Here is a 25,772-nt window from a genome sequence, read left to right as displayed (position 1 = left end):
CCTTCTCACTAATTTTGACAGTCCCAGCAGGAGACAAGATCCATCAGCATCCTTACAAAGCCAACCAGTCGAATACTTGGCAACATGAGATATCTAGCAGTTTTGGAATCAAAGTGCTACGATGGCATTGCTTGGCAAGTAAATTTACCTTCTCCCAAAGGCTGTTTCAGAGAACCCACTTGTCAGTTTGGCAAAGTATTTTAAGCCATGGGTGTTTGTTGTGCATGATGCTTTGATTAGATTTCTGGTCAGATTTTTGTCAGGGTTCGCAGCTGCATGAGAGTGTGTGAGTAGTCTTTCTTTGGAAGAAATCGGAATTTGCTCCACATCCCCCCGCCCCCATTATCCCCTGCATTTTTTCAGTTTGGGAATGCCAGGTGTGCAAAATGCAAACCTAGCCCACTGAGGCCACGTTCCCCATTTGAAACGGGGTACCAAAAAGCAGATTTCCTCTTGTTGCACACCATCTGGCGGTGTTGGATTTTGGACGCATATTGTCACGATGATTTGATTTGTGCACGAGTGATGTTGATCTGTAATTTCACCGACTGACAAAATATATACTGAGCTATTTAAAAAGAGGCATTTAAAGACAAGAAAAGGCACTAACTGAAGATGGCTGCCACAAGTCACCTTATGCCTGGTATTACAAGTTGAACAGCTTATGGATCTCAGTTTATGGGGGGGAATCTTATTTAAACTTACAGGATACTGCGAGGCCTGGATAGAGTGGACGTGGAGAGGATGTTTCCATTGGTAAGAAAAACTAGAACCACAGGGCACAGTCTCAAATTAAAGGGACGATCCTTTAAAAGATGAGGAGGAATTTATTCAGCCAGAAGGTGGTGAATCTGTGGACCTCTTTGCCGCAGAAGGCTGTGGAGGCCAAATCGCTGAGTGTCTTTAAGACAGATATTGATAGGTTCTTGATTAATAAGGGGATCAGGGGTTCATTGAATCATAAAATTTATAGTGCAGAAGGAAGCCATTTGGCCCATCGAGTCTGCACCGGCTCTTGGAAAGAGCACCCTACCCAAGCCCACACCTCCACCCTATCCCCATAACCCAGTAACCCCACCCAACACTAAGGACAATTTTGGACACTAAGGGCAATTTAGCATCGCCAATCCACCTAAGCTGCACATCTTTGGACTGTGGGAGGAAACCAGAGCACCTGGTGGAAACCCATGCACACAAGGGGAGAATATGCAGACTCCGCACAGATAGTGACCCAAGCCGGGAATCAAACCTGGGACCCTGGAGCTGTGAAGCAGCTGTGCTAACCACTATGCTACCGTGCTGGGTTATGGGGAAAAGGCAGGAGAATGGGGATGACAAAAATATGAGCCATGATTGAATGGTGGAGCAGACTCGATGGGCCAAGGGACCTAATTCTGCTCTTCTGTCTTCTGGTCTTATGGAAAATTCCATTGTGTATTGCAATTCACGCATATTATGACATCTTTCTGCGCAATTTCATACTGGAGGACATCAAGAGTCACTTCAAAAGAGATTTACTGAAATGTACTGGACAGAGCATTTGCACTTCTAAAAGACTACCTCCCAGCAGAGATAGAAACAACTATGTTGAGATATGTCTTCACATCTCATCAAGGTAGATAATGAATCCTTCATGGGGTTAATGACCATAACATTACAGAATCTACTCACTCCCTGGCCAGGAATCAAATGCCTGTTGCAGGTTAGACCCCGGGCTGGATTCCCTGGTCCTCCGGCCATGTATTTCTTGGTGACGCTCCATTCGCCGGTGGAGGGACTCTCTCCCCCCCACCACTTGTCAATGGGATTTCCCAGTGAAGCCACCCCATACCGCCGGGAAACGTGCGGGCAGCGGTGCACTACAGGCGGGAACAGAGAATCCCAATGGTCTGCGAATTCCTGCTCCTGGGCTGGATTCTCCCCTACCCGGTGGGGCGGGGGGTCCTGGTGGGATTGAGTGGCGTGAACCACTCTGGCGTCGGGCCGCCCCAAAGGTGCGGATTTTTATGCACCTTTAGGGGCCAAGCCTTCACCTTGAGGGGCTAGGCCTTCGCCGGAGTGTTCCCGTCCCGCCGGCTGGCGTGGCATGCGCTGGAAGTCCGCGCAAGCACTGGAGGGTCAGCGGCTGCTGACGTAATCTCCGCGCATGCGCAGGGAAGGGGGTCACTTCCGCATCGTCCATCTCGAAGGCAATGGCCAACACGGAAGGAAAAGAGTGCCCCCACGGCACAGGCCCGCCCGCGGATCGGTGGGCCCCGATCGTGGGCCACGCCACCATGGTGGAACCCCCCCGGGGCCAGATCGCCCCGCGGCCCCCCCGCACCGTAAGTCCAGCCAGTAAGGGAGGTGGTTTGAATCACGCCGACGGGACCGGCATTACAGCAGCGGGACTTCGGCCCATCACGGGCCAGAGAATCGACGGGGGTGGCCCGCCGACTGGCGCGGTGCGATTCCTGCCCCCGCTGAATCTCCGGTGCCGGAGACTTCGGGAGACGGTGGGGGCAGGATTCACACCGGCCCACGGCCATTCTCCGACCCGGCGGGGGGTCGGAGAATCCAGCCCCCTACCTTTTACAGTTTAAAAATCCGCAACACAGGGAACTTCAATTCCCATTGAAACAAGTCTAAAGTGTAAAACTTAGACTTCTGGAAGAAAAATGGGCTCCACATTTAATGGAGAAAAAACAGAGCCCCGTGTAGGGCGCATTTAGTGAGGTATGTCTCGGCGCTAAGACCCCGCTATCAGCCTCGGTGAGGAATGCCCAGCCAAGGCCGCACTTACCTTTATTTCCTGCACTGACGGGCACAGAATGAGATCGGGCACCATTTTTAAATGCTGCCCCGATCGCTCAACCGCACACTGTGATGTCCAGACCCCCCCCCCCCCCCCCGGCTAACCGCCCATTTAAAGTTGCACATTTGAATCCCGTCTGGTGAGAGAGATCCAGATCGTGAGATCTTGTTAGATCCTGCGAGGCATACCGAGTGTCGCAGATCTCACAAGGTTTCTCGCAAGATTTAGGCCGTGACAAGGCTGTAAGATTGCACTCAATGTCTCCGGCAATTGTAGTTACATGGACTTTAATTCAACTCCTGGAAGCTAAAGGAATTTGGAAAAGCTTCTGCCACACGACCGTGACCAGCCAAACAATTATCTCTCAAAAGTATTTTTCGAGTGTGTTTGTGTGTGTCAGAGAGAGAGAGAGAGAGAGAGAGAAAATTAATGTGGGTCATGAAAGTTCGAGAAGTGGGCAGCACTTTGGTGCAGTGGTTAGCATTGCTGCCTCACAGCGCTGAGGTCCCAGGTTCAGTCCCAGCCCCGGGCCACTGTCTGTGTGGAGTTTGCACATTCTCCCCATGTCTGCATGGGTCTCATCCCACAACCAAAATATGTGCAGGGTAGGTGGATTGGCCGTGCTAAATTGTCCCTTAATTGGAAGAAAATAATTGGGTACTCTAAATTTTTTTTTTAAATAAAAGTTCAAGAAGCGTTTAACTTTTTCCTGTCTTTACCTTTGTGGGTTTTTAACTCAATAAGTCCTTTAATGTTTCTAACCTCCAGAAAGCCTGCTAGGTTCATTTTACATAGACATAGAATTTATAGGAGGCCATTCAACCCATCGTTTCTGCACCGGCCCTTGGAAAGAGCACCCTACTTAAGCCCACCCCTCCACCCTATCCCTGTAACTCAGTAACCTCACCCAACATTTGGACACTAATGGGAATTTAGCGTGACCAATCCACCTAACCTGCACACCTTTGGACTGTGGGAGGAAACCAGAGCACCTGGAGGAAACCCAAGGAAGTGACCGTGACCCAAGGCGGGAATTGAACCTGGGACCCCGGAGCCATGAAGCAACAATGCTAACCACTGTGCTACTTCACGTGAATGGTGAAACACAGACATTGAGTCAAATTCCTTTGTTCTTCTAAATCCTTCAACAAAACCTGTGATGGTCAGACCTCAAGCAGCATCAATAGGGAGTCATTTTTACCCTCCTCTCATGGATGTAACAATGTTACAGGACAGCAGGTTTGACAGTTCATGAAGGAAATGGAAAGTCTGCAACATGTAGAAAGGAAAGTGTGAAAAGTATTTACACATTTTCATATGTTACTGTTCGGCCCTGGACTGTAATGTAGATGTGTTTTTAATACAGTGATTCATCACAGGGAACTGTCCTTAAAGTTATGTTGACCCTTACTTGACCAGCCTTGTGGATTTGTTCACGTGCAGTGAAAAATTTAGCAAAATGCCCCGTCAGCCGTGTTACCTTTTCTATTGTGATTTTAATGGATCTCCTAAAATAAATCTAACCAACCACTTTCCTACATTGATTGACAGGCACTCTGCTTTGAAATGAAAATGAACACCTTTTTAAACTCTAAAATAAAAGCTTAAGCCGAGGATGAAGATGCTGGAAATCTGGAATAAATACAAAAAGCGCTGGAATTACTCAGTAGGTTTGGTAGCATCTGCAGAAAGAGAAACAGTTAATAGTTTGATTCAAAATGTTAACTCGCTCCCTCTCCATCAGATGCTGTAAGACCTGTTGAGTTCTTCCAACACTTTGACTTTATTACCTGCTCTTTCCTTCCCAGGCCGCAGTCTTTGTTGCTCAGCTGTGGCCATTATCAATGCTTTACTAAGTTTCAAGTGCTAATGGCTTTCAGCACAGTAGGCATTCCTTTCATCTGAAAACGAATGACAGTTTCAAGTTGGAATAACAGATTGTGCCTTTGATGTGGTTTCCGGTTTGTTGACATAAACTACAGGATTACAAGTATTTTATTTTTAAATACATGACAGAATGTAATTTTTTCCCCCTTAAGATCAATGATATGGAGGTTTTTATAGATGTCAATATGTTCATTTCTCTCACCGCCCCCAGTAATGCAAAGTATTTTTCATTGATATTGCCCATAGAATTTGAAGATTGTACATAGTGCATTTGGGCGAGTGGCTATGGAGGATACATGTGGGCAGAGAGATGGCATGGGTTGATTATGGGTCTGAGGGGGGATAGGTAAGGTGAGGTAGAGAGGATTGTTCAATAGTGTTGGGAGCTGGGATACTGTTGGAGAACTGAGGCAGGCCTACTAACTGGCCCACCTCTTAACCACACTCTGCCCAAACCACTTCAGTTTGCAAACTGCACTGCGAACAAAAGTTGCATGTGAGGTCAGCAGGCATGGCTTAGCTGTGCAGCTTGTGAGCTGCGCAAGTTGGGTTTTCCCCAAGCCCAGAGGAATATTTGGCTCTTCATCTTCTTGTTCACATGTGTAAATGACAAGTCTGAGGCATTCACAACAATCTTCAGCCAGAAGTGCCGAGTGGATGATCTATCTCGGTCTTCCCCCGAGGTCCCCAGCGTACTCTGTCACATTACGGGTAGAACCTAGAAGTTACAGTGCAGAAGGAGGCCATTCGGCCAATCTAGTCTGCACCGGCCGTTGGAAAGAGCACCCTATCTAAGCCCACATCTCCATCTTATCCCCATAATCCCACCTAACCTTCTTGGACACTAAGGACAATTTAGCCTGGCCAATCCACCTAACCTGCACATCTTTGGACTGTGGGAGGAAACCGGAGCACCCGGAGGAAACCTACGCAGACACGGGGAGAACGTGCATGTCCAAATGCAGCAAGACTTGGACAAATTAGGGGTTGGTTTAGCACATGGGGCTAAATCGCTTGCTTTTGAAGCAGACCAAGCAGGCCAGCAGCACGGTTCGATTCCCATACCAGCCTCCCCGAACAGGCGCCGGAATGTGGCGACTAGGGGCTTTTCACAGTAACTTCATTGAAGCCTACTCGTGACAATAAGCGATTTTCATTTCATTTTTTCATTTCATATCCAGGCTTGGACTGATAAGTGGCAAGTTACATTCACGCAGCAAGTGCCTGGCAATGAACATCTCCTACAAGAGAGGATGTAACCATCACCCCTTGACATTCAATGGCATTATCATCGCTGAATCCCACACAATTAACATCCTGGGGGTTACCATTGATCAGAAACTGAACTGGACTAGCCATATTAATACTGTGGCCACCAGGGCAGGTCAAAGGCTAGGAATCCTACGGCAAGTAACTCGCCTCCTGACTCCAAAGACTGTCCACCATCAACAAGGCACTATTGAGGAGTGTAATGGAATACTCTCCACTTGCCTGGTTGAGTGCAGCTCCAACAACACTCAAGTAGCTCGACACCGTCCAGGACAAATCAGCCCGCTTGATTGCTCCCCCTTCCACAAACATTCAAACCCTCCACCAGCAGCAAACAGTGGCAGCAGAGTGTACCATCTACAAGATGCACTGCAGTAACTCACCATGGTTCGTTAGACAGGCTCTTCCAAACCCATGACCAGTAACATCTAGAAGGACAAGAGCGGCAGATACATGGGAACCCCACCACCTGGAGGTTCCCCTCCAAGTCACTCACCATCCTGACTTGAAACTATGTTGCTGTTCCTTCACTGTGGCTGGGGCAAAATCTTGGAACTCCCTCCCTAACAGCACAGTGGGTGCACCCACACCTCAAGGACTTCAGCGGTTCAAGAAGGCAGCTCACCACCACCTTCTGAAGTGTGGGCAATAAATGCTGGCCTATCCATTGATAACCACACCTCATAAAATGAATTAAAAATATTAAATAAATATTTAAACCTTAAGACTTGGAGATAAATACTCTGTATTGAAGAGACCAGGGGCGGGATTCTCCGTTCCTGAGACTAAGTGTTGACATGGACACAGAATTTGTGGACTTGCACAACAGCAAAACTGGCGCCACACCTGGACCAATTTCGCTACTGTTAAGGGGCTAGCACTGGCGCCACGTGGAACACGATCAATTCTGATGAGAAACAGTGCCAGATTTGCCGACTGACACTGAGGAGGCTGACAAGCTGCAGCCACGTGCAGGAGCAAAAGATGGTTTGTCACACAGGCCAACAACTGTATGGGTGGCATTGGGGGGGGGGGGGGGGGGGGGGGCGCGACGTTCGTGGTTATGGATCAGCATGTCCAAGGCCTGGGGCATTCTGTGCAGGTGTTGGCTGACGCCCAGGGCAGGTGTCTCACAGACACCTATGTACCTGAGCCACCTGGACATCGCAGTGGCTCTCCTGAGTATGGCCCAGTCACGGCAGGCCATGGCTGGGAACGCCAGCGGCATTACCCGGGTGCTGGCCGACATGGCGCAGACAGAGGGCTGCGGCCCATCCCAGAGGCAGATGGTGCAGTCACTGGCTGACGTGACACAACCGCAGAAGGTGATGGCACAGTTAATGGATGATGTGGCAAGACCCAGATGGAGATGGCCCACTCCGTGTGTTCCATGGCCGCGAGCGTGAAGACCCTGGTTGAAAGCAGAGCAGGACTCCAGGACTGGCAGTGCCAGGTTGTGGGGAAGCCTCAGGGAATAGCTCCACTCGCACCCCCATCCCAAGGGGCAGCCCGGTGGCCATTGGTCACCCAGAGCGACAGGGAGGTGATGGAGCCCATGCCGGTGACTCCCGCAGGGAAGATGCTGGAACACCGCAGCACCTTGGACTCTTTCCCGCCCCCCCACCCCGCCCCTCCTGTCCCCGGTGCATGTGGGCAGAACAAGGCAGCACCATGCCACCTGGGACACCCAAGTGGCAGCCAGGCCTATCCCCAGAAGACGGCCGCCAACAGGGACCCAGGTCGCAGCGCAAGAATCACAGCAGGCCGCCTCCACTCCTGTTGTACCGTCTGGGCAACTACCTAGATGTAGCATTAGGGCCCGTAAGGCCAGAAAGCTAGACACCTGTTTCCCGATTTTAAAAGCACAAGTGAACCTCGCCATCGGGAACTCGGCCCATCGGAAGGGGGATCATGGCGGCCCTGGAGAATACCAGGTCGAGCCCGCTCATGATGTGCAAATGCATTCCGGAATGCATTTACACTGCTTCGAGTTGACAGAATTGCGATTTGGCGTCAAATCAGCGCCCGCTGCAATATTGGCGTCGGAACCTAATCTCCGCCCAATCGCTTTTCCCGGTTTTGGCATTGGCCAACGGAGAATCCCGCTCCAGATCTGGACAACAATTGGAATAAGCGCTGGACATGCCCACAGAGCTTGTGAAACCCCAGGGTCTTCATTGTATGACCCCTTTACTTTCCAGCAAAGAGATTATGCATAAACAAACTAGAAACTTTAAAAAGTGACATGGTTCAATTTCTCCATCCAAGGCCCTACATAAATGCAATTCCTTGAACAGTAATGGACTTGCATGCCCAGAGCTTAGCATCAGCGACATGAATCTAGCCAACAAAACTCCCCAACTTCTAATGGACAATCCTCTACCTTTCAAAATCTGACTTTAACCCTCTGAAAGGCAGCCCACAGGATCCTACAAAATTAAATTATACCTTGTCCTCTAACAACTGTAACCACTTGACGGTTCCAGAAAGGGCCAAGTAGCAGAACTGTAATGTACAGTGGGGAACCCCACTTTGCACCCATTATATGACCCATTCAGGAAAGGAGTCTCAGTAGCAGCATGACAAGCAACAATCATATCACCCCACAAAGCAGTCTCCCAAAAGGGGCTCCACAAGGTCTCATACGACTTGTAGTGGCTGTAATGTGTTACCAATTTAAGAGCAGTAGCTACAATATTAATCCTCAGTGGGCAGTAACCGATTTATACTGCCCTGCTGGACTCACATTGTAGTCATGGAAAAGCTCTGCTGGTAGCCTGGATTAACAAACAAAGCTTCACTCATAGCTTTTTAAAAAAATACAGGAAAACATTAAAAAATACTCTGCTTACATTTAACAAAGGAAGTCCAACTAATAGCTCCACATCCCGGCCTCCTCCAGTGAATTTGTAAATTGTCAGCCTAGCTGGACAACTCCAGGTTCACGTTTCATTCAGTGTCAAACCAAAATAGTGAGTGATTGCCTCCCTGAAATGGTGTCACAATGCTGCATTCCAAAGGACTCTACCCAGCTACGTTGCAGTGATGCATAACTGGCAAGACATTGTAACTTGCATTTAACAATTAACAAGTTACTTATTCATTGCAAGTTAAATTGTATTTGAACATGAAAACTTCAAACAGTGATGGATTTAAAATGTCTTTAAGGGATGACAATTCAAGTTTGTTCTTTTAGTTACGAGTGAGTTTCCATCTCTGCTTATCTCATATTCATTGTACCATCATAAGTGTGCGTTCTTGCTCTCTTTCTTTTTCTCTTTCATACTTTCACCCTCTTCCTCCTCTGCCTCTCCAACAATTCAATTTTCTTACCCCTCCCACTCCCCTCTCCTCCCAATTCTGAGTCTCTCTGGTACCTCAACATTTGTTACTTCAGTGTCTGTGCCACTGCAATATCTCCCTCGCAATCATAGAATCCCTACAGTGCAGAAGGCGGCCATTCGGCCCATCGGGTCGGTACCTACCCTCTGAAAGAGTACTTCACCCAAGCTCACTCCCTTGCCCCATCCAATTAATCTAACCTACACATCTTTTTGGACATTAAGGGACAACTTAGCATGGTCAATCCACCAAATCTGCACGTCTTTGGACTGTGGGAGGAAACCAGAACACCCGGAGGAAGCCCACGCAGACACGGGGAGAAAGTGCAAACTCACAAAGACAGTGACCCAAGGCTGGAATTGAACTTGGGTTCCTGGAGCTGTGAGGCAGCAGTACTAACCACTGTGCCACCGTGCCGCTCAGCAATGCTGTGCAGCACTCTCTTAAGCCTCTGTCATTGAAACAGGGAGGTTTAAATCTTTCAAATACATCTGTAGTTTATGCCCAGACAGTCATTCTGAATGGGTGGCACGGTAGCACAGTGGTTAGCACAGTTGCTTCACAGCTCCAGGGTACCAGGTTCAATTCCCTGCTTGGGTCACTGACTGTGAGGAGTCTGCACGTTCTCCCCGTGTCTGCGTGGGTTTCCTCTGGATGCTCCAGTTTCTTCCCACAGTCCAAAGATGTGCAGGTTAGGTGGGTTGGCCAAGATAAATTGCCCCTGGGGCAGCACGGTGGCCTAGTGGTTAGCACAACTGCCTCACGGCACTGAGGTCCCAGGTTCGATCCCGGCTCTGGGTCACTGTCCGTATGGAGTTTGCACATTCTCCCCGTGTCTGCGTGGGTTTCACCCCCACAATCCAAAAATGTGCAGAGTAGGTGGATTGGCCATGCTAATTTGACCCTTAATTGGAAAAAATTATTGGTTAATCTAAATTTATAGAAAAAAATATATTTTTTAAAAAATAGATAAATTGCCCCTTAGTGACCAAAAGTTTAGGCGGGGTTACTGGGTTATGGGGATAGGGTGGAGGCGTGAGCTTAAGTCGGGTGCTCTTTCCAAGGGTTGGTGCACTCGATGGGCTGAATGGCCTCCTTCTGCACTGTAAATTCTAGGTTCTACCCGCAATGTGACAGGGTACTGGTTAACAGCACATTTGATGAGGCTGCAATTGAGGGAACATGCAAGGTGAAAGGAATCTCATACATTGGCAGTGACTGGTGGAAAGGTTGCGAAGACAGGTGCAGGTCAACTTGCTTTGGAAGAGGCAGGGCAGTAACTTAAATACCAGAAAGGACTGATACAGATGGTAAAGGATGTGAGCAATGGCAGTTAGTTAAATGGGCTGCCAGAGGAGGAGAAAATAATAATAATCTTTCTTAAGTGTCACAAGAAGGCTGACATTCACACTGCAGTGAAGTTACTGTGAAAACTCCCCAGTCGCCGCACGACGGCGCCTGTTCGAGTACATGGAGGGGAAATTCAGAAAGTCCAATTCACCTAACAAGCATGTTTTTCGAGACTCATGGGAGGAAACCGGAGCACCCGGAGGAAACCCACGCAGACACGGGGAGAACGTGCAGACTCCGCGCAGACAGTGACTCAAGCCGGGAATTGAACCCGGGTTCCTGGTACAGTGAAGCAACTGTGCTAGCCAATGTGCTACCCATCCAGAATGACTGTCAGGGCATAAACTATAGATATATTTGAAATATTTAAACCTTCTTTCTTCAATGACAGAGGCTCAAGAGAGTGCTGCACAGCATTGCTGAGTGACTAGGGCCTGCATTGAAAAAATTAACTCAGTGACTACAACAGCTATTGTTGTATGACATTTCATGTATCATAACATCCTTTGTAGGCAGAACAGATCTGAATAAATTGACATGCTTTCCCCATTGACAAAATTTAACACAGAGAGTTTACAGTGTAAGTGGAGGAGGGAATGTTAATGCCACTCAGTGTGGTAGTAATCGATGATGATAATAAGTGAAGAAGAGCCCTATAATTCAGATGCGTTCTCATACATTTTGACATAAAAATGCTGCACACTTTTTCATTTGCCAAATGCTGCATTTCCAGTTTTCCTTGGCTGACCCAGCTACTCGCACAGACATTATCGTATACACGCACACCACCCACTAGATAACTATTTGTATGCCAACTATTTATATGCCAACTTTTGCAAGTCAACGGTTTCTGCAAAGAAAAGAGGATGGTTAACATATTGGAATGATTTAATTACTACATTTGGTATTGCACTGGAATTGTAGCAGCACTGGCCAGAAATCCGTACCATAGGTAGTATATCCAGCAGGACACCACTAACAAAATAATCCTTCTCTTCTCCCACAGAAGTCAGTAACTTTGAAATGATCAACTCAAACTCCAATCAAACCAGAAAATGCCCAGCGTAAAGCAAGTCAGTATTTTGTTATGATCGTCAATTATACAATTAATATCCGTTCTACACAATAGTGGATGGTTATGCTTCCTCTCAACAACCATCAGGGTGTGGGTAAGGTTATGGAAGATGGGCGGATAGCTAGAGTGACTTTATCCTCCAGATTTACATATTCTGGACTTGGGAAAACTGGTTTGGTCACTGGAGCAGACCCAAAAGGAAGATGTCAAACTTAACCATGTCCTCTTGGTTCCTGTGGGATTAAAATAGTCAAACGTTTGGAACAGCCGCTCAAAAAAAAGAATGTGAGACTGTAGTTCCTCTGTCGAGAACCATATCTTCCAGGCCACAAAAAGTACATGTGACATGGTTATCATTGAATTAGATCAAGGGGAGGTTATTGCTGTTGCTCTGTGCAACAACCTTCGACCTAGATCTCCATAGGTACATGGAAGGAAGCCCACATACAGATACTTCCAATGGGTGCCTTTGCCTTCAGTGGTCAGCAAGGTGGCGTGCCAAGATATGTCTGGACAAAGTCAATCGGAAGGACATGCAAAATGTACAAGAACAATCTACACCGGAAATCCTTTAATCCCTTCAGGGTGCAAGGACACAAAAGGGAATTTTGTAGAGACAGTTCTGAGTTGTGAGGCAGTGTTGATTCTTCATTCATTTTCGCTTTTGTTTCTCTTCTATCCACACCCCCCCTCCTCCATTATCTTCCCCCCCCCCACCATCAAAATCTCGTCCACTACCTTGTTTTCTTCAGACGGATCTTCCGGTTACCCACCCTGACAGAAGGATCTAACTTTAAAAATTGACCTACCTTTTCAGATGCTGACAGCAGTTGTTTTTATTTGATATCCAGAATTTGAAAAATATTTGTTTTAATCTCTATCCATCAAATGCAACTGGAGTTGACTGATGTGACCAACTGCAGTGCCTTTGGGGAGGGAAGGGGTGCTGAAACATTTTTCTGTCAGTGTCCTATCAGTACGGTTATTGTAATTTCTGTACCTCGGCAGATATTTCCACTGACCCAATCCGTGGAGCAAGGAAAAGCATGAACGTCAATCTAAAAAACAAAAGCTGACTAATGGTTTCAGTAAATCTGATACAATTGCCGATGGCTGAAAGTCCTGCGTATAATAAGCACACACACACACAACATGGAAACAAGTAGCTACATTAGTTTGCAACTGTTGCTGAGTCTAACATTGTATTAGAGCAAAGACAAACTGAGCACACAAAATAGTCGTGCGTTGAAGTGAAGTTCCCCAGGAAATTATAAACTTTTATTCTGGTTCACAACTGACAGATTTTTAATCATCATAATGAAAAACAAAGGGCGGGATTCTCCTGTACCCGGCGGGGGCAGGGGGCGCCGGACGGAGGGAGTGGCGTGAACCACTCCGGCGTCGGCCCGCTCCAAAGTTGCGGAATCCTCCGCATCTTCAGGGGCTAGGCTGGCGCCGGAGTGATTTGCGCCCCGCCGGCCGGCGTGGAAGGCCTTTGGTGCCACGCCAGCCGGGGTCGAAGGGACTTCACCGGCTGGCGCGGGTCCGCACATGCACAGGAGTGTCAGCGGCTGCTGACGTCATCCCCGCGCATGCGCAGGGGAGGGGGGGTTCACCTTCGCGCCAGCCATCGCGGAGGACCACACGGCCGGCGCATAGGAAAAGAGTGCCCCCATGGCACAGGCCCGCCTGCAGATCGGTGAGCCCCGATCGTGATCCAGGCCACCCTGGGGGCACCCCTCGGGGCCAGATCGCCCCGCGCCCCCCACCCAGAACCCAGGAGCCCGCCCGCGCCGCCAGGTCCCGCCGGTAAGGGGCCTAGTCCAATTTACGCAGGCGGGACCTGCATTGAACGGGCGGGACTTCGGCCCATCGCAAGCCGGAGAATTGCTGGGGGGGGGGGGGACAGTTGCGAGCGGCCGCCAACCGGCGCGGCGCGATTCCCACCCCCGCCGAATCTCCGGCGCCGGAGAATTTGGCGGCTTGTGGGGGCAGGATTCACGCCGCCCCCCCGGCGATTCTCCGACCCAGCTGGAACAGTCCACAGATTCACTGTCCACTCTTTGGCAATAGCTTGCAGAGGCTGCAACTCAACTGGTACGACTCTTTGCCATCTCACACAATAAATAGGAGGAATACATAGATGCACTTTGTTCAGCAGCATCCTTTATCTACTCCCCACCCAACTGAGGTCAGGCTGGAACCAATTCTCCTTCCTCACCATTTCTTTCTGGCACCCATTATTGCTCCCCATTACAAAGCAACATCTTCATATTCTGCTCCTTCCCACTCCTTTTATTGCCATCCATTTCTCCTTTCCTGTTCTTCCTTGGTTAGCAACACAATGAAGAAATTACATTTGCTGCCTTCTCCTCCTTCATTTCTATCCATTTTCTCTCCGCTCATTTCTACACATGTTGCGAATTGAGATGAGAATTTCTAGCCCTGTGAGAATTCAGTCACTTTGTATTAAGACGCATTAGGAGCCCAACCATCTTCAGCTTATTCAACAGTGACCTTCCATCCAGCACAAGGTCAGAAGTGAGGATGGATGTTCGCTGATGATTCCCTGTGCTCAGTACCATTTGAACCACACCAATTTCCTCAGATGCAAAAACAAATGTGTGCCCTTGTTGCTCTGTTTATCTGGCTCTAAATATGGTCACCTTCCTTAATCCTAATTATGTTTTGCTCTAGAGTCGCCAGGTATCTTTTGATACCGCCACAAGGTTCAAACCCGAATATTGATCAAAGAACCAATGCACCAGTTAGATAGTTCAAAGTCAATACTATTTATTTACACACAATATCTCTACTCATGCATAAATACCATAAACTAAACTGTCTCTCCGCTAACGCCTATACTTAACTTCGGGTTCCCACTCAGTCAGAGGAACAATGGCCGTTGTTCGTATCTGAGACTGTTGGGTGCGAAGGTGTAACAGGAGAACAGCTAAGGTCGTCCGTCTGATGGCGAGCGTTGACCTTGGACTTACCTGCTTCTGGTGCAGTTGGTGGACAGGTCTCTCCGCTTTGAGAGCCAGGTCCAAGAGAGCGATTCTCTCTCTCGGGGGGTTCTTCTTATACCTGAAGGGGGCTTCGCGTGCTTTTGGGTGGGCCTTGAACTTGACCCCAATTAATTGGACCGCATCTTGATCGTCGGTATCGATCTCGACCAATAAAGGGTGGGTGCCCTGATGGCTGGGCGTGTCTTAGGTGGCTGTTGGCCTTGCTTTGTTTGTGTCTTTTCTGGCGCCGGGGTGTCTGCTTTAGGATCGGTTACTTGAAAGTTATTCCTTTGTTCCCGGAGATGGGCCATCAATATGCTAATTGACCTACAGTTTCAGTCTCGTCTGGGAGTTTCCTTCTCAATACGCATCCAGGCTCTGTGCCTGCCTGCTTTCTTAGCATTGTCCATTGTTTCCCTATAGTCTTTGCAAACATCGATTTTGTGTTCTGGAAGTGGCCATCCCAGATGGCTACACTTCCTCCTTGTGATCCTCAACGTGAAGCGTGAAGGATCACATAACTGCATCTTCTTTGTTCTCCTATGAAGTCCTCATAAGTAAGGACAGGCCCTACACTACTCTGTCCTATGAATTGAAACTTTTACCCAACTTACTTTATGTACATACATCATTATAAAATTCTACGGGGCGCTATGACATTCAGGCATGCATTACAAAATTTAAAAAATTGGAACCGCTAACTATCCTTAACTAAACTATACTCAATCAAACAATCAAAATAATTTACAACATTTTAAACTGTCCTAATAGCAGCAACACAGGTCTCTCTGGCTTGGCAGTCAAGCACAGAGTTTTACATTTCTTTTTATTGGAACGAACAAAACACACAAAAAAAACGGATGCACTTTAATTCACTTAAAGGGGTTGTGGGGTTTGTTGAAGTCCGAAAATAGGGGATCGAAGTGTGTATATCGGAGTGCGAGTGCGGGAAGCTTTCCTCCGCCATTTCCTCAGCCTTAGGGTCTGCTTTAGTATCGGTTACTTGAAAGTTATTCCTTTGTTCCCGGAGATGGGCCATCAATATGCTAATTGACCTACAGTTTCAGTCTCGTCTGCGAGTTGCCTTCTCAATACGCAGCCAGGCTCTGTGCCTGCCTGCTTTCTTAGCATTGTCCATTGTTTCCCTATAGTCTTTGCAAAAATCCATTTTGTGTTCTGGAAGTGGCCATCCCAAATGGCTACACCCTGATGCAGGCTTGGGCTGATAAGTGGTGAGTGAGATTCATGCCACACAAATGTGAGGCGCTGACCATCTCCAACAAGTGAGAGAGAATCTAATAGTGTCTCCTTGACATTCAATGGTATTATGATCACTGAATTTCCCACCATCTACATTCTAAGGTTACCATTGACCAAAAACAGAACAGGACCAGTCACATAATTACTGCGACAAGAGCATAGATACATTCTCCCCAAGTGCTATATCTTTCCGTCTCTTGAATATATTCAATGTTTTAGCATCAACTACTTCCTGTGGTAAAGAATTGGGTGAAGAAATGTCTCCTTATATCTGTCCGAAATGGTTTACTCTGAATCCTCAGACTGTGACCTCTGGTTCTCGACACACCCATCATTGGTAACATCTCCCCTGCAACTACCCTGTCTTGTCCAATTAAAATGTTGTAAGTCTTTATGAGATCCCCCTCATGCTTCTGAACTCCAGCGAGAACACTTTCCAACACAAAGCAGGCCAGTCCACTGGCATGGTGGTTGCTCAAGTCAAACACTGGAAGCATCCAGCAGTGAACAAAAAAAGAGGTTTATTAATAAAGGGCAAAGGCAGTTAACTAACACGAACAGAACACTATACAACAGATCTTAATACTTTTGCTCCCTGGTCCACACTGCCCGGAGCCCTGCTCCCATGGCCCGGCCAAACTCCCTACAGGCTGGGGTTTGCACGCGCCCGCATGATTGGCTCCAAGCCGAACGCCGAACATGGTGGGCGTGATTCTCCGCCGGTGTGATTCCCGTTTTGCTGGGGCCCGGGGGTTTCCCTGACAGACTGGGGCAGCACCACAATGGGAAACCCCATTGAACGGCCGGCGTAACCGAGAATCCCACCGGCGGGTTGGGGCCAAAATGTGGTGCGGCGGGGAGGCGAATCCAGTCCGGGGTCTGTGGAAGCCACCTCCTTAAAGAAACCGCACCCCACCACATCCCCCTCCCCCCTTAAGTCCCTTATTGCAGCTACCCCAAAAGCTATATACTGAAGTTACAAATTTTAACAGTCAGTGCCACCTCTGGAGGTACCACCTTAACGACAGGTGAACTGGCCTCACTGCCTCAACAGGCGCAGCTGGTTGAGCAGAATCAGGAATCCCTGGTCACCCCCTTGCCTGGAAGTGTTCACAACGCTAGTTAGACTTCCCAACTCCAAGTTGGGGGTCGTCATCCCTCGACTCAAGTGGTTGCCATGCTTTCTGAATGTTTCCCGTTAATATTGACCACATTAGACACTGGCCCTCACTGGGCCGTAACCTGTTCTTTTAACCAAGACGGGCCCGAATCAAAATGACAGACCAAAATCAGGTCTCCTACACATAAAAGCCTGTTGTCCCCCTGCTCTGGCTGCTGACTCTTCTGGGAAGCCTGGCTTGCCTCCACCCTCCCTGCTAAATTTGGAAAGCCAAGATCCAATCGTGTTCGCGGGCCATTGGCCTGCGGGCAGCTCAGCTGGTGTGACCGCCGAGCTTGAAAGAAACGTTGAGTGTACAATACCACAAAATTAACCAATTGCTGGTGAAGTGGTTTATCAGGTTGCTTTTTCATGACATTCTTGAAAGTTAGAAAGGCTTTCTCAGCCAGACACGCTGGCGTTCCCGCACATGCGGCAACTCATGCCGGCTGGCGGAGGCCCTTCGGCACTGGTTGGCACGACGCCAACCCTGCCGGCACCAGCCTAGCCCCTGAAGGTGCGGAGGATTATGCACCTTCCGGCGGCCCAACGCCGCAGTGGTTCACGCCACTCCTTGGTGCCGGTACGGCCCGCCCCGCCGGATAGCGGAGATTCCCGGCCGAGGTTCCTGATCAAATTATACATTTGGGGCCTGCAAACTGTCAGAAGTATTAGCTTCTGCTTATCCTTGCCTGTTCAAGGTAAACAAAAGAGCTGTTCAATGTACTGACTACAATTCTCAGCCCTTTGGTCAAATGGGTCTAGTTTACCAATCATAGGCATTTTCATTCACGATTTAAATGATTCCGACTCTTGCTGGAGCTTCTTTAGTTTCTCAACTGTTCCTTCCTACCCCCTCAATTCACCGCGATGGTGGGCTGCGATCGTCGCCAATATGGTGGCTTTAGACATACACTGGAGGCAACACTGGAGACAACAAAGGGGTTTACTGATGAAAGGTAAAGGCAGTTAAGTAACAGGCACAGAAGACTATACAATGGGGGCAGGATTCTCCACCTGTGGGATTCTCCGTTTTGCCGGCGCCTGGGGGTTTCCCGAAGGCATTGGGCTGCCCCACAATGGAAAACCCCATTGACCGGCCGACGTAATGGAGAATCCCGCCGGCGGGTCGGGGCAGAAATGTGGCATGGCGGGGCGGAGAATCCAGCCCCAGGTCTTTACACTTCAGCTCCCTGGTTCACACTGCCCGGGATCTTAGATGACTGAAGTTGAGAGAACAGAGACCAACGTATTGTTCCGAAGAGGTCAAGGAAGAGTAAATAAGACACAACTGCAGTAACTAGATTTAAAGTGGGAAAGCAGACTTCAAGAGGCAAATCAAAAGTTTGATGCAAATTTTATAGAATTCGGAAATCGAGACTGAAAGCATTTGTGAGTAGTTTGTACAGCAACCAGGACAAAACAATCTTAAAGAGGATGATGTAAAACCTGGATACTGGGTCCAATGTTACAAGTGGAGCAAAAGCTTTGTTTAAGAGCCATTTGGAAAACCTGGACTGGAGTAGGAATGCAAACCACTAATGGAAAGCCTTATTGAGAAGGAAGATTTTAAAGCATGTTTTTGGAAATGGAGTTTGGAAACTCACATGACAATCATCTGGGGGGGATTCGGATGGGAAATCCAGACACTAACGGTTTATAGTGAAATGTCCATATTTTACCGCAGCCAGCTTGTATATTCAAAGGGACTTTGTGTTACTGAGATTAATGAGCTTGAGATGTTCTTTATACTCTGCGTAACTCTAAAATTTGTGTGTATTTGTTAAGATAAGGGGGAGTAAAGGTGTATTATAGCATAATACAGCATTTCATGATGAATACATTTTTTTTTATTGTTGAAGCTAAATTAGTAGTCCTGTGACTCTTTCTCCCTGTTTTTATTAAGTAAAAGTGGGTGGCAAAAATCAGGAAAGGCGATTGGGTGGAGAATCGGTTCTGATACTGAAATCGTGGCGGGCATCCATTCCACGCCAAATCGCAATTCACCGGTGCATCTAATGTGTTCCACTCCGCATGTACAGTAAACGGGCCTGACCCAGTATTCTCCACACTTCTGCGATCATCCGCCTCCACAAGGGGGGTGTGACATTCCCCACGGCGAGGTTCACGTGTGCTTTTAAAAATCGTGGCTGATGAAGGAGAGATAGAGAGGAGGTAGGAAACAGAGAGGCATGAACGTGGGCTGCCGGTCCTGACACTGGCCGGGCTGACCGTGGTGCAGGGGGTGATCACCCCCCAGGGGACTCGGACGTTGTCCAGGCATGGACTACCATTGCCGTGGCCCGCAAGGCAGCCATCTTGCTTGGCATCTCACTAAACACCCACCTTGGCCCCTGGCTCTGCAGCGTGCCGTCTGCATCATGCCGTGTGGGTCCCCCCGCACCCCACCACCCCATCCCAGCCCACCAACCCAGGCCCCACTCTCCATCTCACCCTCCACCATACCACCACCCCACAACCGGCCGTCACCCACCGGCGGGGCAACACGCCTCCAGTAGCCACTACAGGGCGTCGCCGGAAGGGGGCCACGGAGCATTCCACTGGTATGGGCAGCGCCAGTCAACAGTGCCCCTGGCACGTGGGAAGGATGGCAGGGCCAGAGGTCCCCATGGTGTCCACAGCGCCAACATGCTAACATGTCGGCACTTCACCCTCTGCAGACAAAGGATATTGGAATACAACCAGCAATGGTGGCCTTCCAATCGCAGCAGCCCTGAGGTTGTACGAGCTGGAGCTACTCGAGGAGGAGAAAGCTGCAGCCGCGGAGTGTGCCCCAGAGGAACAGAGGCAGCCGAGCCGGCTACCCAACCGACAGAGGAGGAGGAGGACGTGCGAAGGAGGCGCCGCATGAGGCCTTGTGTGTATAGGCAGTGTCCGTCATTCGAGGACCTGCCAGACCGGGCATGCCGTTTAAGACTCTGGCTGAGCAGGGGGACAGTGCGACATATCTGCCAGATCATGGCGCATCTGACACCACGGGGGATTAGGGGAGGGCACCTGCTCCCAGTGGCCGTCAAGGTGACGGTTGCCCTGAACCTTTACGCCATGGGGTCCATTCAGGCGCTGAGTGGGGACCTGTCCGGGATCTCACAGAGCTCGGTGCACAAGTACATCCGTCACGGAGGCTCTATTTGCCTATTTGGAACAATGCATCTATTTCAATGTGTACCGAGCCCACCAGGATGCCTGGACAATGGGTTTCACCGTCAATTGCCAAAATGCCCCTGGGTGATTGACGTCACGCATGTCGTCCTACAAGCTACTGCAGATGACAGGTCATTCTCCACAAACCAAAAGGGGTTCCACTTAATGAACGTGCAGCTGGTGTGTGACATGAGATGCGCATCATGCATGTCTCAGCATGATAGCCGGGCAGTGTGCATGACACCTTCATCCAGCACACTCGACGATTTATGGCCTCTTCGAGTTGCTCCCTGCTGATTGACAGGTTGGTTCTTGAGCGACAGGGGTTATCCACTGCGGTTGTGGCTGATGACGCCTATCCAGAGGCCAAAGACCGATGTGGAGACCTGCTACCACAGCACTCATGCAGCGACCAGCGGTGTAATAGAGTGGTGCTTCGGCCTTCTGAAGATACGGTTCAGTGCCTGGACTGGAGAGAAAAAAATCCAATATAGCCAACAATATGCTGACTACTCGGCATTGCGAGTCCCTCGCTAGGGGACTTTGTTCCCTTTCGGGAGAATCACGCCCAGTCTCTGAAAAATCACAAAATGTTTTTTTAAGGTACAGTTATGCTGTAAACCTCAGTAACTGGTAAGCCTGTGGAATTCAATACCACAAGAAGCAGTTGAGGCCAAAACATTGTGGGCACGATGAAATGGCCTTGTCACACCCTACTTGGTGACACAACAAGGCCAATAAATCTTACTTGTGAGATTTGAGACACTCGGAACGCGTTGCAAGATCTAACGTGATCTCGTAAGATGTCGTGATCTCTGGATCTTGCCCTCGCTGGGCGAGAGCCAGATTAACATATTCAATGGCTGCGCCCGATTTTCCCAAGGCCCCAGGAACTAACACCCATTGCTGAGGGATCTCGCTATGGCATTGTTTCGCACTAGTCCACACAAACGTGGATCAGGCATAACGGCATCTGGGGGATATCCCAGGCCATCGGAGGCCTCTGGGTGGTCGGGCTCTGGGCAAGGTGGCGCTCCTGCTGGCACCATGGCACTGTCAGCCTGGCACCTTGGCACTGCAAATGGGCACCATGCCAGTGCCACCCTGGCAGTGGCAGGGTTCCTGGGTGGCACTGCCAAGGTGGTAGGGATTGGGCCCGGAGTGTTCTGCCCTTAAGGCGTAGGATGAATGGGGCTCATGGACCACTGGAGATAGAAGGTGGGGAAGTGAGGAGTCTGGAGGCCGTGGTGGGATGTCCAAGAGATCGGAACGGCATTTAAAAATGGTGAGGGATGTGGCCTCAGCAAGGCATTCTTCGCCGAGGCCAAAGAAAATCGACAGAGTCCCATTTGATAATAATAATGATCTTTTAATGTCACAAGTATGAAGTTACTGTGAAAAGCCCCTAGTCGCCACATTCCGGTGCCCGTTCGGGGAGGCTGGTACGGGAATTGAACCCGAGCTGCTGGCCTTGTTCTACATCACAAACCAGCTGTCTAGCCCAGTGAGCTAAACCAGCCCCTACAATAGCGGGGTCGTTCTCAGCACAACGGGTGCTGAAAAAGGCCCCACTATATGCACCCAAATGGGACGTTTTTGTATGTTTAATCACACTCTGTATGTTTTTAAGAAGAAGTTAGATATAGCTCTTGGGGCTAAAGGGAATATGGGGAGAAAGTGGGAACAAGAGTTGGATGATCACCTATATCACATATCACATCCTGGGGGGGGGGGTTACCATTGACCAGAAACTTAACTGGACTCGCCATTTAAATACTGTGGCTATAAAAGCAGATCGGAGGTTAGGAATCCTGTGGCAAGCAACTCATCTCCTGATTCCCTAAAGCCTGTCTGCAAGCACAATTCAAGAGTGTAATGGAATACTCGCCAATTGCCTGGATGAGTGCAGCTGCAACACTCAATAAGTTTGACATCACCCAGGACAAAGCAGCCCATTTGAATGGCACCCCTTACAAAAATATTCACTCCCTCCAGCACCGAAGTACAGTCGCAGAAGTGTGCATCTGCAAGATGCAATGCAGGAACTCACCAAGACCCCTTCGGCAGTACCTTGCAAACCCACGACCGCTACCACCTAGAAGGACAAGGACAGCAGGTACAGGGGCAGATACATGGGAACACCAACACCTGGAACCTTTGCTCCAAGTCACTCACCATCCTTTTTAAAAATAAATTTAGAGTACCCAATTCATTTTTTCCAATTAAAGGGCAATTTAGTGTGGCCAAACTACCTACCCTGCACATCTTTGGGTTGTGGGGGCGAAACCCACGCAAACACGGGGAGAATGCGCAAACTCCACACGGACAGCGACCTAGAGCCAGGATCGAACCTAGGACCTCTGCGCCATGAGGCAGCAATGCTAGCCACTGCCAAGTCACTCACCATCCTAACTTGGAAATATATCACTATTACTTCACTGTCACTAGATCAAAATCCTGGAACTCCCTCCCTAATAGCACCGTGGGTGCAACTATACCACACGGTCTGCAGTAGTTCAGAAAGGCAGCTCATCACCACCTTCTCAAAGGCAATTAGGGATGGACAACAAATGCTAGCTTAGCCAGCGAAGCCCACATCCCATAAAAAGAAACAAAATCATATTGAATGGCAAAACAGGCTCAGAGGGTCCTGTGGCCTACTCCTGCTCCAATTTTCTATGTTTCTATGAATCACTTTTTAAAAAGTGATCGGTCTCTACGAAGATGGCAACACAAGGCATTCTTGATCACCGCAATTCTATGTACAAGAAACTCGACCTATCCTTGACTGTTGCCAATCTCCCATATGTTGAAGGAGAGATTCTGGAATCTGTTGAGCACTTCCCCTATCTTGACAGAAATCAGGCCACCATTGTGGACGTGATTCAACACCAAACGAGCTGCGCAAGAACTATGGTAGTGAGTATTTGACAACAAGGACCTCCTGGTGCACGAAGCAGCTGTTGTCGCCACGCTCTTGTAGTAAGACGTGGATGGTGGAGCAGTGACACCAGCGCCAAAGGAATTCCATCAGTAATGCCTATGCCGCAACCTAGATTCAAATGGGATAACCGTCAAAGAGCTTGTGACCTTGAAGCTGGCCCCACACGCATTCAGGCGTAATCTGCTGCAAAATCAACTTGGATGGATGGCCAAAAAGCATCTTGCCTGCCATGTTGTTTTCTCAACTCTGAAAATGCAAAAGTCCTAAGGGCGGACAAAGAAGACACTCTGAAGTTCACCTTAAAGTGTGACAGTATTGATAAAAACCTCCCCGGAGTGCGACAGCATTGACAAAAACGATTGGGACGATCTTACTACCAATCATTTAAAGTGGTGACAACTTGCCCGTCGAGCTGCATTGCTCTTTGAATCACAACGCCTTAAGGGTGAGGTAAAGCATTGGGAGAGAAGGAAAGAAAAGGAAGCAAATCCCGCAATCTGGATCCCACTACTTCATGGAACTCCCAACTCCATGTCCCCAAAGTTCTCTGGGTCAAGAATCAACCTGTTTGACCGTAAGATATAATAGCAGAATGAGGCCATTCGGCCCATCGAGTCTGCTCTGCCATTCAATCTTGGCTGATATGTTTCTCATCCCCATTCTCCTGCCTTCTTCCCATAACTCCTTATCCACTTATTAATCAAGATTAATCACATGTAAACCCATGGCTGAAACTCACGATCCTCAAATCGAGGGACAGCTGGCAATGGGCACCCATACCATGATGGCATTTGTTTCACTATTTGCGAGTCAGCTATGCAAAGCTAGTGACATTACCTGCTTCCATAATAAGCACAGTGCCATAATTGCATTAACAACCATTTGAACCACCTTGATTGGAAAATACTTCAGTTCTGCTGCTGAAAGCTTCAACAACTTTGAATGTTATTAACAAGATTGAATCGCGACAGTGCAGGAGGTTGCCATTTGGTCCATCGAGTCAGAACTGGCCCTCTGAAACAGCACCCCCGCCTGGGCCCATGCCCCCACCCCATCCCCGTAACCCCACCTAACCTTTTGGAGCAATTTAGCACGGCCAATCCAACTCACTTGCATGTTTTTGGACCGTGGGAGCACCCGGAGGAAACCCACACAGACACGGGGAGTGTGCAACCTCCGCACAGACAGTCACCCAAGGTCGGAATCGAGCCGGGGTCTCTGGCACTGTGCAACCCTGCGCAGCAATAGTCATGAATTTGGGAGGTTTTGTGTTAAATCATCAGTCTTCCCTCCCAGCATTTTACTTTCCTTGGTACCGAAGCACCTCAGACAACAGCAGTGATTGGGGGGGGGGGGGGGGGGTGCATTTCTCTGGTTGCTATGCAGAGAGGCAGCAGGGTAAAATCGTCACTGGTGAATGCAAACACAACTTTTAACGATGCTGCAACCGACCTGACTAGCAATAAAAAGGAAGCAAAAGAATCCCAACCACCAAGTTAACACACACAAAAAAATAACTAGCAAGAATAAACCGTGTCCTTACAGCTACTAGCCAAATCGTCCGGCAGAAGTGCGATTTAATTTATAATCGATTTGAAGTGCTTTCATGTTGAAAAAACACAACTTTCCCTCAGAAAGTTATGGAAGCCCTCAGGGGTGAAACTTTTGAGTGAACTTTGGCGAGGAGCTTACCCTTGTCTTCACCTTCACACCCCTCCTGGGATAGCGCCGTCCGGTTCCCACCGCTGACCCTTTATAGTCAGGACAGGTCAATGGTTCCGAGGAGTAGGGGGGAGGACGGGGGCTTGCTGGGAGGGACTGCGCCTCACTTACCGGTCTCCAGGGAATAGCGCCTGTCCGAAGCCACCGTCCCGGATTGCGGGAGTGAGCACTGTGCCCGCTCGCCGCAGGGGAACAGGGCTGCCGCTTCGCCCTGAAGCCAGCGCCGCCAGCGTGGAAGCCTGGTCCCGCTGCTTTCATCCAGCCGCCTCCCAGTGGCTGCATTTCCACTCACTCCTCCTCCTGAGAGAGACAGAGAGGGAGGGAAGGAGGCAGAGTCCACACCAACCAACACAAAATTGACAACTCTCCATGGAAACGACTGGAAGCCAGTTTATCTCCCCTCCCCCGGTTTGAATTGTTACTCACGCAGCACGAGTTTTCACACCCACTCTTCCCTCCTTCACTCCAGGAATGCCAGCTGGAGCCCATTGTTGACTGGCAATGCGTTGGGGAGGGCGGTGTCACCTCCAGAATAACAAGATGGGTTTCCATCCCAGGATGTGATAGGTTCGATGTTTGTGCATCAAATAGGTAATCCAGGATAAGCCACTTCACCCAGAGGGTGGTGAGAATGTGCAAACTGCCTGCTTTCAGCGTGGAGTGGAGTGGAGTTGAAAATGAAAATCGCTTATTGTCACGAGTAGGCTTCAATGAAGTTACTGTGAAAAGCCCCTAGTCGCCACATTCCGGCGCCTGTCCGGGGAGGCTGGTACGGGAATCGAACCGTGCTGCTGGCC

The 25,772-nt window shown here is 49.1% G+C and overlaps 1 protein-coding gene across 2 annotated transcripts in view; it reads right to left on the bottom strand.

Annotated features, from left to right (window-relative positions):
• LOC119964446 overlaps positions 1-25,503 on the bottom strand; it is a 97,781-nt gene extending 72,278 nt beyond the window's left edge. Inside the window, exon 1 of one of the 2 annotated variants that reach the window (XM_038793930.1) lies at positions 25,402-25,503. In XM_038793930.1, coding sequence (XP_038649858.1) covers positions 25,402-25,464 — 63 coding nt within the window. In that variant the 5' untranslated portion in view covers positions 25,465-25,503. Of the gene's footprint in view, positions 1-25,086; positions 25,286-25,401 lie in introns of those variants that run through there. The other variant, XM_038793929.1, reaches the window with a different exon arrangement.
• Between the last annotated feature and the right edge of the window lie 269 nt (positions 25,504-25,772).

This window comes from Scyliorhinus canicula, chromosome 4, assembly GCF_902713615.1.
Source record: "Scyliorhinus canicula chromosome 4, sScyCan1.1, whole genome shotgun sequence".
NCBI lineage: Eukaryota > Metazoa > Chordata > Chondrichthyes > Carcharhiniformes > Scyliorhinidae > Scyliorhinus > Scyliorhinus canicula.
Note: the sequence above shows the minus strand (reverse complement) of the source record. Positions and strands in the feature narration are given on the sequence as shown.